Source organism: Equus quagga, unplaced genomic scaffold (genome assembly GCF_021613505.1).
Source record: "Equus quagga isolate Etosha38 unplaced genomic scaffold, UCLA_HA_Equagga_1.0 146_RagTag, whole genome shotgun sequence".
Taxonomy (NCBI): Eukaryota; Metazoa; Chordata; class Mammalia; order Perissodactyla; family Equidae; genus Equus; species Equus quagga.
In genome coordinates this window covers 1,190,032-1,206,392 of record NW_025796728.1, presented here as the reverse complement: position 1 = coordinate 1,206,392, position 16,361 = coordinate 1,190,032, and the positions used below count along the sequence as shown (strand labels likewise).

Sequence of the window (16,361 nt, the reverse complement as noted above, 5' to 3'; positions counted from 1 at the left end):
CCTGACGAGCAGTGCCATGTCCGCGCCCAGGATTCGAACCAACGAAACACTGGGCCAGCTGCAGCGGAGCACGTGAACTTAACCACTCGGCCACGGGGCCAGCCCCGCAGCTAGAAATTTTAATGGTGGAGGAAAGATGGCAAAACTTTTTGATTTTCTGTAAATGACTTTTAAGACTTGGGTGTGTACCATAAAATACTTCTTACCACCCCACTAAAATCTAAGGATTTTCCCTGAGATCTTGGCTAAATAAAATACTGAAAGAAATGTTACAAAAGCCACAGGAGTTCACTGACCAGGGCAGTGGCCATCTCAGTTATTCAAGCATGGGGCTGCTTCCTGCAACACCTGGGATGAGGCTAGCTGGCATCATTATGAGCGGGATCAATACTGCTTTCCATGGAAACCAAACCAGAGACTTCTTTATCACAGCTCACAATGTGTAGGAACTGGCCAAGATATGAGGCACATTCATTTTATTCAGTTCAACTCAAGTCTGAACTGTGCAGAAGCTGGGCATACAGGGAATAGCATCTCTCAAGCTCTCCAAGGACTCATCAGGCAGAGACAGACCCCAAAGCTGCCAAGGATGCCCAGCACAGAGGAGATGCAGGGAACAGAGTGATGACTTTCCACAGGGGAAGTCAGGGCAAGCTGACATCCGAGCTGGATCCAAGGGTTCTTAAATGGTAGTGCCCATAAGAATCACCTGGGGGAACCTTAAGAATTGAATTGGATGCCCCCCACCAGAGCTTTTTAATAGGTTTTATTTAGAGCCCAAGAATCTGCATTTTAAAAAACAAACCCAGCCCCCAATTCTGGTGAGGCAGTCCTCAGAATCCATGCTGCTCTGAGGCCTTTACCTACAAGTCTCCTCGTGTGTGGGGCTGTAAATAGGCCCAGAAAGATGGGAAGGCTGTATCCATGCTCATGCCCATGAGACTGAAAGTCTATTTCCTAAATTCCCTTTGGGGTCTAGGAAATTCAGCGAGTTCATGCGAGTCTAGGGGTGAGGGCTCATGGAGGAAGAAAGCATTGTCCTTTTGGCATGCTGTTTGCAGACCCGGGAGCAATCCTGGACTCCCTACCCCTAACCTGTGGATTGGGACCCCACACCAAATCCTCTGGTTTTAGGCTTCTCCTGTGGAATTCACTCTTCTCCAGGTCAAGGCTCCAGGAGACATTGGACATGTTTAAAGGAGCTGCCCAGGGTCATAAACTATTGGTCCTCAGGGCCAAACGAGGCAGGCAGGAGTGATCTGCCGGATTGGACAAAGTGTTTTTATTTTACTTTATGTTAAATTCAATTTGAATGCCTTTAGACATCATATATACATAAATCCTAACCAGGAAAATATATAAACATATATTCTCCACAGCTGAGCGAGTTGATCACTTCTTTTTGTCTTATACTTGAACGATTCTCATGCCTAAGTAACTCCTGCCTGGTTCCTGTGGGCCTGAGTTTGAGGCCCCTGGGCCACATGCTCAATTCGATTCTGTTTACTGGATTAGTTCTGGTTTTCTAGCTGGGCCCTGAGGGAACAGGACGCAGCCTAAGAGAACCTTGGTGTTACAGAGGAAAAGGAAGCACAGGGGACACAGGGCAAGCTTCCTCCAAGACCAGGATGTCAGAGCTCAGACTAGGGTAGCAGGAGGACGCCCGGCTTCTCAGCCCTTCCCACTGAGTCCACGCAGCTCTGCCCGCCTCGCGATCCCAGCTGCCTACAGTAGTGAGAGGAGGGTCTCTTTATCCAGGGACATCCAGCCACCACCCCACTGCCCTTGCTCCCAAGAATGCTTGATGGACCCCACAGTCCCATTTACTGCTCTCAATTGCTATTTTTCAAAGCTTTAGTGACAAGCACAGCCACCTCCCATCCTTTCTGCCCGTGCTATTTACACTGCCTGAAATGCTCTTTCTTTCCATCTCTGATTCTGCCTAGTTCCTCCCTAATGACTTCAAAATCCAGCTCAAACCCTCAACTTCTCTAGCTTTCCCTCACCAATTTCACTGAAGTGGACAATCTCCACTTCCTCTCAACTTATTACCTACCCTACTTTTTAAAGACTTACCCCCTTATGCCTTGGATCTTTGTTTATATTTCTTATTGGTATAAATTTCATCTTCTCAATTAGATTCCCAACTCCTTGAGAGCGGGTACTGTGCCTGATTTCTTACTACCTGTGTTCCTTAGGGCACAGGCCACAGTACTGAACTGTGATATGAATTCACTGACTCGTTCCATTATCACTAGTAGCGTCAGGTAAGAGCTGCACAGACTTCTCTCATAAAGCATCCTCAGCAACTAGAAGCTTCCCAGAAAGTTCTGTCAAATTAGTTTGGGAAGACTGTACTGGCAATTTCCTGGCATCATGCTTCTTGGATTGCTTTACATTTTGGAAAGAATGGCCTCCTTGCATCCACTCAGTTATTCAACAAGAAAGTTCCCTTTGATTCACATGGTCATAGAAAAGGAAACAGTAAGCCAGTATGAAGAGCCTTCCTTCAATTACGCTATAAAATTGACAGTAACTCAATGGAAAGCATCCTCAATAGCATCTGTAGTGGGTTGAACGGTGGCCCCCAAAAGATATGTCCACCCAGAACACGTGAATGTGACCTTATTTGAAAAACAGAGTCTTACAGATGCAGTTAAGCTAAGGCTCTCAAAATGAGATCATCCTGGATTATCTGGGTGGGCCCTAAATCCAATGACGTGTCATTGTAAGAAGAGGAGGAGACAAAGATGGAATTAGAGAGGACACACAGTGGAAGGCCAGGTGAAGATGGAGGGAGAGATTGGAGATATGCAGCCACAAGCTGAGGAAAGCCTGCAGTCACCAGAAATTGGAAGCAGCAAGGAAAGATTCTCCCCGCGAGCCTTCCCAGCGAGTGTGGCCCTGTCGACACCTTGATTTCAAGCTTCTGGGCTCCAGAACTGACTGAGAATAAATTTCTGTTGTTCTAAGCCACCAAATGCGTGGTAATTTGTTACAGCAGCCCTCGGAAACGACCATAGCAACCAATGAGGATAGCAGATGGGGGTGGCGAGGATGGGGGTGGCGAGGGTGGAGGGAGGAATGCTTTGCACTAGATTTCAGAGATACCAACTTCAACATCCATCTGGAGAGAGGAAGAGGACTTTTCACAATGCCAATGAGTTCTGCCATCATCTATTGTTCCAGAAAATCTTCCACAACGTCATTATTACCCTAGAGATGCTCACTATTCTGGCTTAAGCCAGATACTTTCTCTTTCAACCTTCTTATCTAAGGTAGACTGGGGCTCCATTCCAATAAGGTAGGATAAGGATAAGATAATCCTGAAATGTAGAGTCCTCAAAATGAATGACCTGCCTCCAAGGATCTAGGTCATTTGTTCCTGCCTCTACTTACCAAGCATTTATAGAGCATCTATTGTGCTGGACAAATTGCTTAGTCCAGCTAATTATAAAAGAGGCCCTCATTATCACCACATATTCCTGCGGGTATACGACCAGCTGAGCTTTTCTAGTCTGGGCTCTATGAACTCTAGAGGCCCTCTTTCCATTTGCCCATTGACTGTAATTTGCACACAAGCTAACTCTTGCTATTTTTACCTGTCCGCTTAGTAAGGAGGCATACATTTTTGTAAATGCTCCAAACACTGAGGCACACCCAGCAGCACTTTTTATATGATTGCTAGAAGCTCTTCACATCAAGCTACAATCCTCTTTCAAAGCTTAATAACAAAAGGAGCCAGAAAAATATCACTGTAGAGGTGGGAGATGTGAGTCATTTCCTGTTATAAAATGGACAGAGGGCATGTAGGAAAATGCCTTTCTTTTTTAGAGATGCAGAGTGAAATATTTAGGGGAGAACTGTCATGATGACTACAATTTACTTCAAACTACTTCAGTGAAAAATAAATGAGGCAAATGTGACAAAATGTTAATCATTAAATCTAGGTGATAGGAATACAGGTGCTCATTGCACAGTTCTTTCTGCTTTCCCATGTTTAAAAATCAAAAATAAAATGGACATATATTTTTTACACATAAGGTTATCTTTCCCCTATACTGAAACTATATGTGTTTTCAGGTATGGAGACCGACCCTTTCAATAAAGGGAGATGTCTGCTTGCAGTGAGAAATGCCTGACAGAGGCTGCAGATCTGTGCACGCAGGCTCTGTTCTTAACTATTCTTTGGTTCTATTTATGGAAGGAAGAGAAGACACATCTCCTGAGAAAAAGCAGAGTACAAAAAGAAATTTAAAAAGCAGTGTTGGCATAGACATAGGAAAAGAATGCCTTGCTGGTAAAACACCCCATCAGTAAGATGGTGTTTTTTTGCTAAGTCACAGCAGCTAAGCACGCTGCTTTAAGCTGCTGGCAAAGTGTTTGGTCCAAGGGCATCTCGTGTATGTGGAATTTATTCCTCTAAACAGACATACCGGCCAGGGAACTGACTCCGGTTCCACCCCCACCAGACCCGACACGCGAACCCAGGCAGGCACAGTCAGAGGCGACTCACAGTTCTGAGTACAGGAAGTGGAGGTTGCCCACATTGTCAATGTAATTGGCAGGGCTGAGCCAGGGGAGGACCAGCAGCAGAAGCGCCTTCATTTTCCAAGCAGGGTGCTGCTTTCTTCCCAGCCACTTTCTCTCTGTCAGCCGCAGGGGCCCAGCCTAGCCAAGCCCCTTTAAACAGACCTTGCCATGTTCCCACAATCAGCAGATCATAAGGAATCTGACTTAGAGCCCTTAGAGGGAGCCACGCTGATAAATCACGGGCCTGTAAGAGGATTGCACTCTTTGATTCTCAGACGGGGAGATATGAGAAGGCAGGGACCCACCATGGTTGGCGGGAGGGCTTAGGCAGAGAGCAGACAGGCTGATGCCGGGGAAAAGGACCTGCCCCCTCCTGCAGGATGCCGACTGGTTCTTGGGAAGCAGCTGGTACATTTACATCACTGGCCAGGAGCAGATGGGCTGGAAGCTGAACTGCGTTAGAAGAGGGCATGAGCATGGCACAATCAGAGCCCGTAGGGTGAATAAGCAAATAATCAAAAGCTGTCCGACAGCTTGCTGGAGGAAGACACTGTAAGCAATTAGCATCTTTGGAACACAGCCTGGAGATTGGAGCTCAAAGACAGCCTTCAGACATTGCGACACGGAGTGTTAAATATGAACCAACTCCACCTTTAATGTGTATTTAGAATATGCATTTAAGATATTTTACCCATCATGGTCCTGACTACACCGACAGATGTAAGAGAAATGATAGTCTCCTTGCTAACTTTGAAAATAGTCCCTGTATAAGAATAGGCTGTGTCATTTTCTTTGAGAATAACAAAGAGCCTTGATAGACAGACATAAAGTTTGTCCAAACCATGTATAGGCTCCAGTTTTGTGAGGAAGAGTCACTCCCTTCCTCCTTCTCCCCTGAGTAATTGAATTAAGCTCTGGCACTGGCTGTAGGACCCTGGGCATTTCAGCTAAGCTCCCGAGCCTCTGTCATCTCATCTTTGAAATGGAGCGAAGAACGCCTTATCTGCCTGGTCCAGGAGAGGCTGAACCACATCATCGCTTCTGGTTCTAAGATCTGTGGTTCCAGACTGTACATCTGTCTTAACATTAGGACTTCTTTACACGTCTAAGCTCTGGAAAGCCACAGAAGCCCCTGGGACACCTCCCCTCCTCCCCATATTTAAGAAGATTAAAATCCATTTTGCCAGCTCAAAGCCTAAATCTGAATAGAAATGGCTCAAAGGGATAGTTACATTAATGACAACCAAGCAATTACAGCAAACTACACTTGACAGGAAAAGATCAGAGAAAAATCGACAGGATGAGACCCACTGCGATGAGCCCTGCAGTAAGTGGGAATTTGGCAGCAGAGATCTGCATTTACCTGAGGCAGAGCTAAAAAAGTTTAAACACAGTAGATCCTTACGATGCACAGATATAAATTTTCCAGCTTGGATCCAAGATAAGATACCTTGATAAAGCATGACATGTATTAACTTATAATTTTGTTGAGACCCTAATTTGAACTCCACTCCCTTAGGTCTGGTGTGCAAGAGTAAGTCAGAACTAGCGAAGAGCCATAAAAAGGAAGTTAGGTTTGATATTTAGATGCTGGAGTCAAACAGGCTTGAGGACGAACCCTAGCTCTGCTCCATACTAGCTGCATGACACTGGGCATGTTGCTTAACCTCTCTGAACTTCCATATCCTCCTCTGTAAAAGAAAGACAATAACAATAGTGCTTAACTTATAGTGTTGTTATGCAGGTGGAATGAGATAATGCCTATAAATGAGTGTTATAAATGAGTGTTAGCTATTGTTGTAAATACAGTTATTAATAACTTCTAATAATAGTGAATGAGCCTAGCTGGCAGCTTAGCATCTATCTCCAAAAACCTTTGTTATTCTCATCTTGTCCTTTCTTTCCTCCTGCATTATTAGGGACAAGACATGTTACAGACTTTTCCTGAATATGGAGCTTCCAAGGCCTGGAACAGGCCCTTTCTCCAATGCCCAGGATCTACTGGAGAGCTCATAACTCATGAGCAGCACGGCGTAGAACAGAGGCTGCAGGATGCCTAGGATGCTGGACTGTATTTCTGATAATCTTGGACACATCACATTGCTTCTCAAGTCTCTATGGAAAAAGAAGGATGTCTGCCCTTTCACCTTCTTGCATTTCAAGAGGATAAAATTCATTAACGGATATGAATGCAATATAAAAACAAAGGTATTGTTTTTTGTTGTAGCTTATGTAACTATTGCAAAAACTGCTGGCTGCCTATTCAACATCTAATCTCCTCTTCTTCCTTTGCACACAACCCAGGTTTTGTCCATGGTGGTCATGCACGTAGCCTCTCTTGCAGACGGATGGCCATGTGACATTACACTCACCACTGAGGTCTAAGCAGTAATTACTGGATGAGGCATCCCAGAAAGCTCTTTAAGGCGGGAGTCTCAGTTTGCACATTGTATTTTGCGCCTCCTGCCTGGTTCTTCCTACCTGGTTCTTTCTACCTGGAACTTGGACATGATGCTGGAGTTTGAGGAGCCATCTTGAGACCAAGAGGTGACAAACTTGAGGATGAAAGCTAATCTGAAAAGCAGAAAGAGCCTGGATTCCTGATGGCATCATGGCAGCATCATACTAGATGTGGACTTCCTATCCCCAGACTTTGTGTTAAATGAGAAAAAGAAAACTTTTACATAGTTAAACCAATGTAACTTGAATTTTCTATTACCTGCCATTAGATGTGATACTAACTAATACAATCCCTTAGGAATAAAATCCCACCTTTAAATGCTTGTGGATTGCTCTGTAGCTTCCTTGTCAGTAAACAGCACTAACCCTAATCCTTGCCCTCGGGCTTTGCCTGTGTAAGTCCTATTTATCCTTGATGTCATCTCAGACATCATCTATCACCTCCTGTTTTCTCTCTCTTTTCTCGCCACTAAACAGGGAACTCCTTGAAAGCAGACATTCTACTGGTCTTGTTCTCTATCGCATCCTCATCAAGTGCCTAGAACACAGGAGATTCTCCATAAATATTTATTGAATGAAAGAGAATTCAACTCAGTTAAAGAGTCAATTTTTTGGACCAATCTTTCTCTATCAGAGGCATACTAGCAAAATAGGACTTCACATTTTACAAGAGCCATGGCAGGGGCTGAACACTTACACAGATGAATAATAAATGTCCAGGAAGAAAGGAAACAGGTAAGAAAGATTTCTGGGAATGAGTGCCTAGGAGAATGTTCTTTCTTTAAAGAATTGCTTGGAGCATAATCTGATAGAAACTCAATGGTTTTCTCAAAAAGTGATGCAGAAAAATTGCCTCATTTCTTCCATGCCCAGGAGAGGTACAAAGAGGCTCTTGGCCAGGGAGGGGCTGGGAAAAAGTTGGGTTCAGGGTTGGAAAGTCACATGAAGGATGTCTGTCAAAGCACAGTTATAGTGGGGCTGTTGAGCCAGGCTGAAATGACCAACATGACTTGTAACCTACCCACCTTTCCAGAAGGTAATACTCGCCTAGACCTGTGCTCTGGCAGTAAAACCTTCTAAGCACGGTAGACAGCTGGCTGAGCCTGTGCTGTCCTGAATATACTACAGAAAAAGGCCCCCGATAGAAGTAAAGGTCAAGAGAGGCTCCAGCATAGGTCTTTTGAGAAGAAACTCCCAGGACACTGGATGCAAAGTTAATCAAGAAAATAACCCCAGACAGCCTTCCGTCAGGTGTGCCAATTACAACACATTTTCGCCTGGGGCTGTTTTCAAAACATTGAACAATGATCTCTTTCTTAATGCTAGTCAATACTTAAGAAGGATCAGCTTTATTATCTCCCATGTTTATTATCTTCCATAAGAGAGAAACTAAAGGGCAAAGTCACTGGTCCTATGAAATAACTCAATGTGCGTGTGATTTCAGCCTCTCTCGTTTACCTTTAGAAGGTCATTTCCTCAGAGGCAGAAATCACGGCTGGTATAGATTTTTCTTTCACTCAGGGCTTGGCCTATTGTGGATCCACAATAAATATTATATATGCAGATGATGATATTACATAATGAAGATGTAATCCTGAGCCTAAGATAACTCCCACTCAGGATTAAGGAAGCGAAAGCTTTGCCTCCCCACACCCTCTCAGCGATGGTCAACAGAGATGCGTGGATTGGCCCTCTGTAGCACCTGGCTATGTCTTCTCATAATGTCTCTTGGTTAGGAAGGCTGCCATTCGACCCGACAAGCCCCTCACTCCTGTGAGGATTCTTTCTAGTACACCAAGGTGATGGAAGTCTGCAAGTATTTAAGAGGGCAGAAGTCAACAGAATTAGCCAGAAGATTCCAAACATTAGTTACATGCTCAGATTTACTCCCATAGAAGAGCTTTCTAGTCTGAAGTCAGAAACAGTTGTCCAAGTACTTGCTGGTCCAGCCAGTCATGCCTACCCACAGTTGGTCCTAAACATTTTGCTTAAGGATTTACATTCAGCTCAGGGTCTGGAGTAGTAAGATAACAATGTTTACAAATGACCTGAATTCTGGAGAAAACAGCAGCATCCCTACTCAGGTCTACTGTTATTATTAGCATGACCCTATGGACAGGCTATGAACAGAGACCTTGGCTGAGGGGCAAAATATTTCTCTAACACACGTTCTTTTCTAAATGGATAATGGAAACATTCTAAATGTGCTTCTGCTAGAGCTTTGCATCCAAGGAGTCACCTGAAATAAATTCCCATTTTACAGGTGGAGAAACCTTAGTGTGGAGTTACCCATGAAGCACAGGACTGTTAGCTCTCTAGGACCCACTGGAAGGGAGTGTGTGGATCCATGTCAGTCGCATGGCAGTTTTCAACCAGAATTATGGTTACATTTTCTATACCAGGTAGACTCTCAGCTTGCCCAGATTATATTCATTAAAGTGCCATCAGCCAAAGAATTTTTTTAACTCATTACATTTTTAAATGCTGAAGCTGAGATGTGAAACGTATAAACAAAGCTATCTTCTAGTACAAACGTATGACAACACTCCCATACAAGCAGCCACCAACCCGGAGGCCTCATCTAGAAATGTAAGGAAAACACTCGCCTCCTGGGAACCTCTTAGTTTTCCCAGTTCAAGGGACTCCAGAGGTAGTACCTTTTTAATCTTCATATCCCTTCTGAGGGGAGCAAGAGGTGGTCTAGTGGCCCAGGCACAAGGCCCAAGAGGGCTCTGGAGTCAGGCTCTGGACAGCTCCAAATTCTTAATCCTTGCCAATAAAATGCCCAGGGGTGGGGAGGAGAGGAAGTGTATATTAAGCATTGGATGATTAACATATACAACATATTTTTGGAAATGTTGGTTTCAACCTACTTAGGAAGCTGAAGTGTGGAGAGGCTCAAGATCAAGTCCAATACCTCCTTTATGTGGGAGCTTTCCCCCTCACAGAGAGCTGCTGATGGGTGCCTGTGAAGGACTCTCAGGCCACAGCTCAGAGAGGTGATTTCAATTCATTTTGGGTTCTTTCCTCACTGTTGTTTTTCAAATGTGCACATCATCATCAGCAGAGTCTGCTTCAAGGCTTTATCCCCGGCTTCCTTGAGGTGTGTGGGTCACACAGCCTGCATGGACCGGTGAATGAAATTCCCGTGGCGTGCAGGTGAGGTGCGCTGTGTCATCTCTCTCCTGGAGACCCCATAGTCCCCAAGGGCCTCTTCCCAGCCCTTCCCCTGCCCTACTTCTGTTCTGGCCTCACCCTCAGATCCATGTGCCATCTTATCCCTCTATTTAGGGGATATTCGTGGCTCCAAATGAGTTCTTCATGAGAGGATGAGGAGGAACTGCTGCTTTCACTTTCTTTCCAGAAAACATCTCCACTTCTTTCCTTCTCTCTCTCCTGTCTTACCTCTCCCCTGTGAAACTCCCGTGGTGGGCAGAATAATTACCCCTCCCACAAAGATGTCCACCTCAGAACCTAAGAACCTTACCTGGCAAAAGGGATTTGCAGACGTGACTAAGTTAAGGATCTTGAGATGAGGAAATAATCCTGGGTTATCCAGGTGGATCCACTAAGTGGAGCCAAGGTAATCACAAGCATCTTACAAGAGGGAGGCAGGAGGATCAGAAGCACAGAAGGAGACAATGGAAGCAGAGGCGGGGGAGGGGGAAGATACTAGCAGATTATACGCTGCTCGCTGTGAAGATGGAGAAATGGGCCACAAGCCCTCCCAACACCTTGATGTTAGTCTTGTGAGACCTATAGTGGACTTTTAACCCTCAGAACTGTAAGATAATGCATTTGCATAGTTTTAAGCCAGTAAGTTTGTGGTCATTTGTTACAGCAGCAATAGGAAACTAATACATCTCCCAAACACAAATGAATAGATTGCAACATGGCAGGAACATGAGGATGTGGTGTGTGGAGGGAGCTCTACCACAGCCATTTCTGCTCCTCATGCTCCTCACCTCCCCTACCCAGTGTGGCCCAGTCTTGGTCCTGGCTCTGCACCAGCCCCTGTCAGCATCTATCTCACCTTTGACTTTGACCCTCAGTGACTTTCCTCCAGACCACGCCTCTCCTACCTGGGTAAAAGCTTCAGCAAAGGTCACAAATAGACTCCCTTACCCCATTCTCCTCTGGCCACCCTGCCTTCCAGGCAATCGGAGAAGAGGGGCATCCTAAATACCAACAACAACAGAGGGTCAGAGACAACCCACAAACCCGAGTTAGATGCATTTGGCTCAACATCTTGGAGAGAAAAATGAGTTCACAGACATAATCAGTATGGAAAACGTGCTAAGCATTACACCTAGCCCGTTGCTTTGGATGCAACCTTCCATGTTAGAGAATCTGCATGTCCCCAAAGACAAAGACTCAGATTCACAACCTGAGGTAGGTGACCTTTAGAAAGAACACCTGCACCTGCCTCTTGTCCTTGTCATGATGGAAACCAAGATAAACACCAGCTTTCAAATTTCCTCTTATGACATAATTGTGGTATTACTGCTCACCCTTTGTTAAGCACCTTAAATGTTCCAAGAGAGTACCTCATGTGGAACAAGACGCAGGACCGCCCCTGAGGCCATCCACATAGGAATGCCCAAGCACACGACAATGTAAGTGGACAAAATAAGAGTCGGACAGGTGAACAAGCGATGTTGGCCACCAGCAGACACGGTCACACCTTCCTTCCACTCCCAAAGTACGTACCTTGACCGAAAACTTAGTATAATAAGTCATTTGAAGGATAAAAGTTTTCTAAATTTCTCCTTTTAAAATCTAGTTTAAAATACCCCTCATCTCCTCAAAGAATAGGAGGAGGACGAATTTCTCAATTCCCATACAGAGGAAATTCTAATAATCATGGGTCAAATTGGGAGATATTTTTTTCATAGGTGAAAAGACAAGCAATGCCCGCCAGGAAATATTTTTGGGGACCATGGGCCTCAGAGAAGCTGCTCATCAGATCTTTCCAGTATCTTTCACGTTTTAAATGTGCACATATGAAATAAGCCAGTCACAAAAGGGCAAAGAGTGAATGACTTCTCTTATACGAGGTTCCTAGAGCAGTCAAACTCATAGAGACAGAAAGTACAATGGTGGGTGTCAGGGGCTAGGGGTGGGGGAAATGGGGAGTAACTGTTGAACGGGTACAGAGTTTCAGTTCTAGAAGATGAAAAAAGTTCTGGTGACGGTTTCACAACAATGTGAATGTACTTAATGCCACTGAAAGATACACTTAAAAATGGCTAAAATGATAAATTTTATGTTATGTGTATTTTACCACCATAAAAAAAACCCTGTAAACACACACATACACAATACAACTCTACCACGTGCTCTTTCCTCACACAGAACCACGGCCATCCATACCTAAAACATTTCGTACTTTGATTGAATCCTTTCATTAGTTGCAGAGAAGAAGATAGAGGAAAAGGTATTTTGTGGAACACCCAGGGCACTGGGGACAGCCCGCCCTTGGGAAACAGGTGAGTTCCAGCTGCCCCTGTGAGGGCGGGGCTCCTCAGGGTTGGCCAAGGAGGAGGCCCTACCTGGTCTCAAAGTGATGTTCAAGGTCACAGCGCTGCACCACCTCAGTGCAGTGCTCCACGAACGGGCAGGTCACCAGCAGCTTGTTGAGGAGCTTGTGGACCAGGATGTTGGACCTCCTGCAGTGCTGCAGAACTAGAGGCTTTCGATCCACGGGGCAGAAGTCCTTTTCCACCAGGAAGTTGGTGAGGCAGAGTGTGCAGTAGGTATGTCCACAGGGAGTGTCCAGAGGGTTGAGCAAAGCTTGCAGGCAGATGTGGCATATGAGGTCATCGTCCACATCTTTCGTGTAGGTGTAGAAGTGGTTTTCCTCAGGGGAGTGGGCTTGGCCGCACACCACACACAGGGCTGCAGGGCTGGGGTCCGCGTCCTCGGCAGGGTCTGGCTGGTTCATGGTTGACCAGGGGGCACAGTTTGACAGGAAACAAATCCAGTAAAATAATATTCCTTTGGGAGCAAATCAAGATCTTCTAGGAGCCACCCACAAACCTAAAAGAGAACAAGACGGTTCATCTTCGTTTTCACAGGAAGCTAAGACTCCACTTGTTAGGGCCGTGAGGCAGTGCTGCCAGTGGACATGAACCGAGCTGTGATTCAGAAGGCCAGGGGTGAATGCCCTCTGGTGACTAACACAACCTTGGCCAAGCAACTTCGCCTCATCATTCCTCAGTTTAACCATCTATCCCAGGGGCAATAATGTTTCCCTTTAACCTCCTCATGTAGGTGTGGTAAAAATCCCCTGGGGAAACTCTGGGACATGCCCAGAGTAACTTAAGAGAAATATGCCCCAGGAACTGTAACTTGTTAATAAAATAAATGTGATTTATAAAATTCTGTCAGATCAGGACAAAAAGAAAAACAGTTAGTGCTCTGATGGCTTTCTCTTATCTACCTTCCCCACTTTTTCCAAAATTCAGAAAACGTAGGACCATCAGTCTTCACCTAAGTCACCTGAGAAGAAATAAGAGCTGTTGAGGAAACAATGGTGAAAGCATTGTTTCCTTCTGCATGCATTTCATCCACTCAGCCAGTCATTTAGTGGTTAAGCGGGCTCTGGAGCCACACTGCCTGGGTTCAAATCCTACCACCACTGTGGACCAATGATTTGAGCCTCTGTTTCTATATCTGTAAAATGGGGGTAATGGTAAGTCTACTAATTAGGACTGTGGTGAGGACTAAATGAGATATGAGACAGGAAGCTCTTAGATTTGCACCTGGCATATAGTAAGAGCTCAATAAATATTACCTACTATTTTTACAAGTATGTGTGACTGAATTCATTTTGTCTCCAGTCTGACCTGGAAACTGAAAGCTATAGTCCATATAAGGAATCTTTCAGCTTTGTTCTCATCACCCTTTTTTATTCAACTATATATCTATATATTTTAAGCCAGTAGAATACTATCACACTGTGTATTTTCCTTTGGTATAGGAGTCCAAAATAAGGTCATTTTCAACAGGCCTGACTAGCATCTCAGAAGTCTCTTGGATAATGAGTCAATAAATATTTTTCGAGCACCCACTCTGAGTTGGATAGTGAGTTGGGTGTGGAGACCTTTGAGAGAACATTGAAGGACACACACCTGCTCCCACCGAGTGTCCAGTCCAAGGAAGGTGGACATGAACACAAGCATTAGGAGCCCGGGAGAGCACTGCAGGCAGAGGAATGTGCCAGGAGACTGAGTCAACTCTCGTGATGATTAAGAATCCCGCATCTCCCAACCCCCAACTCAACTTTCTTCTTTTCTGAAAGTAAACAGAAAGACTTAAGCTTTCCACAAGAACATAAGGACGTGTGAATAGCCCAACAGGAAACTAGCCACATTTGGAAATAGCACAGCCGTCAAAACCATGTTACATCTTTTTTCTATTCCAAATAAAGTCTGAGGTTGTTTGGACAAACATAGTCTTATCTCAAAAAGAAAATATATTGACTTCAAACTTTCATTGGATCAGCTTCATGTTTACATTTCTATACTGAGCTAATATGCCTAAAAGAACACTCTGGTCAAGAGGTTGAAGTAAAATGCCCCAAATGTGAAAAAATTTAGAAATCATAGCATTTTATTTGGCATCAGAAGAGACTACAGAAGGCTAAGGTGGAGGGTAGAGAGGGGGTGAAGTTGTTTCTAGTCCAACTTCATGGAAACCTACACAGCTGCTATTTGTCCTCAAGGCTGATAGAAGGTAGTGGAACAGGAAATGCTTTCAGTGGCATGAAAAACAGTTCAAAAATAGACATGAAAATGGAAAGGGGCCACTCAAAAGATTACCATCTGCCATAGGAAAAAGAAAGTTCACATATTTTGAACTAAAGCTCTAGATCTTTCAAAGTTTCTCTGTAAGAGTTTTCTCAAATACTCCCACGTGTTTTGGTCCTGTCAATTCTTTCTCATGTGCTGTGCTGGAAACTGGTAGGAAGGCAGGTTGTAGGTCTGGTCTTACCACTAAAACACAACTTCACATTTCTGGGCCATTCCCTTACTGGTAGAATGGTGGAGTTGGACTTGATTTTTGGATTTCAAACTCTGCTCTGGAAGCTGTGGATGCCTCAGGGTCTTCTAGGAAAGGAAGGCGGGACGGGTGGAGATTTGCCTGGCTCTAGTTTTTTTTCTTTGACACATCAGGTTCCTTATAATATTCTGTTCAAAGAACCCTGGCTTAAGGTAAAAAAAAAAAAAAAAAAAAAAAAAAAAAACCACTAGACTAGATACCATAAAGCCCCTTTCAGAAACAGAATTCTAGGATTCTGTGCTAATAAAGCGGAGGTATTTTATTCTGGGTGACTGGCTGTTTGGAAAAATCCTTTTTTTCTTTGCTAACGGCTTTTTTTTAAGATTTTTTTTCCTTTTTCTCCCCAAAGTCCCCCAGTACATAGTTGTGTATTCTTCATTGTGGGTCCTTCTAGTTGTGGCATGGGGAGGGCCACCTCAGCATGGCTTGATGAGCAGTGCCATGTCCGCACCCAGGATTTGAACCAACGAAACACCGGGCTGCCTGCAGTGAAGCGCCTGAACTTAACCACTCGGCCACAGAGCCAGCACCCCTGCTAACAGCTTTTGAGCATTTACCATGTGCCAGGCACAGCGCTAGGGCCTTGTACATATTATGCTATTTAATTCTCACAAATCCTCAGGTTTTTTTGTTTTGGTCGCTTAAGAAGAGGAAATTGAAGTGTGGCACGCCAGTCACATCAAAAAAGAAACAAACCTGCAAGGCGCTGCCACTCCAGTTTCTGCTCCTATGTTGCTCCTTTGTCTCCAGCATCTCTCTTGATTATGAGTAGTCAGAATCCCAATAATGTAACTAACCGAATACAAAAGTCCTAGGAAATTAGAAGGTTTAAAATCTCCTTAGGCCCCATTGCAAGGAGGTTTTTCCAAGATCTCTGAGTAAAAAGATTCTTTGACTTTCCTGACTGCTGAAACGGCTGGGATAGGATGGATGAATGGGCAAGCAAAAACGGCAGCTTTTAGATCCAGCTCCAATTCTTTTTTCTTTTCTTTCTCTCTTTTTTTTTTTTTTTCTGAGAGCGATTTGAATTCCCTGGCACTTCCCTATGTGAGTAAACCAGACTCTTAAGACATATTAATATAAACACTGCTGTATATATTTTCTCACATTGCTTTAGACTAAATAAAGCCTACATGAATAGACACAGATTAGGAGAGAGTTGACTGAGCAAGCAGTCTGGGTTCTGAAGAAAGAACTAGGTAGACTTCAAAAAATATGATAAATATCATTTACCTGACATTTCTTATTTCCAGTTTGCATCTAATAAACATGTCTGATGTATCCTGACTTTGCACATATAAGTG

General features: G+C 44.3%; 1 protein-coding gene across 6 annotated transcripts in view; it reads right to left on the bottom strand.

The window, feature by feature from the left end:
- The window catches only part of LOC124232932 (E3 ubiquitin-protein ligase LNX), a 175,850-nt gene that overhangs the window by 86,303 nt on the left and 73,186 nt on the right, over nucleotides 1–16,361 (bottom strand). For 4 of the 6 annotated variants that reach the window (XM_046649859.1, XM_046649860.1, XM_046649862.1 and 1 more), the window contains one exon: nucleotides 12,546–13,032. In XM_046649859.1, the coding sequence (XP_046505815.1) occupies nucleotides 12,546–12,937 (392 nt within the window). In that variant the 5' untranslated portion in view covers nucleotides 12,938–13,032. Of the gene's footprint in view, nucleotides 1–4,516; nucleotides 4,876–12,545; nucleotides 13,033–14,126; nucleotides 14,145–16,361 lie in introns of those variants that run through there. The other 2 variants (XM_046649861.1, XM_046649863.1) reach the window with 2 other exon arrangements.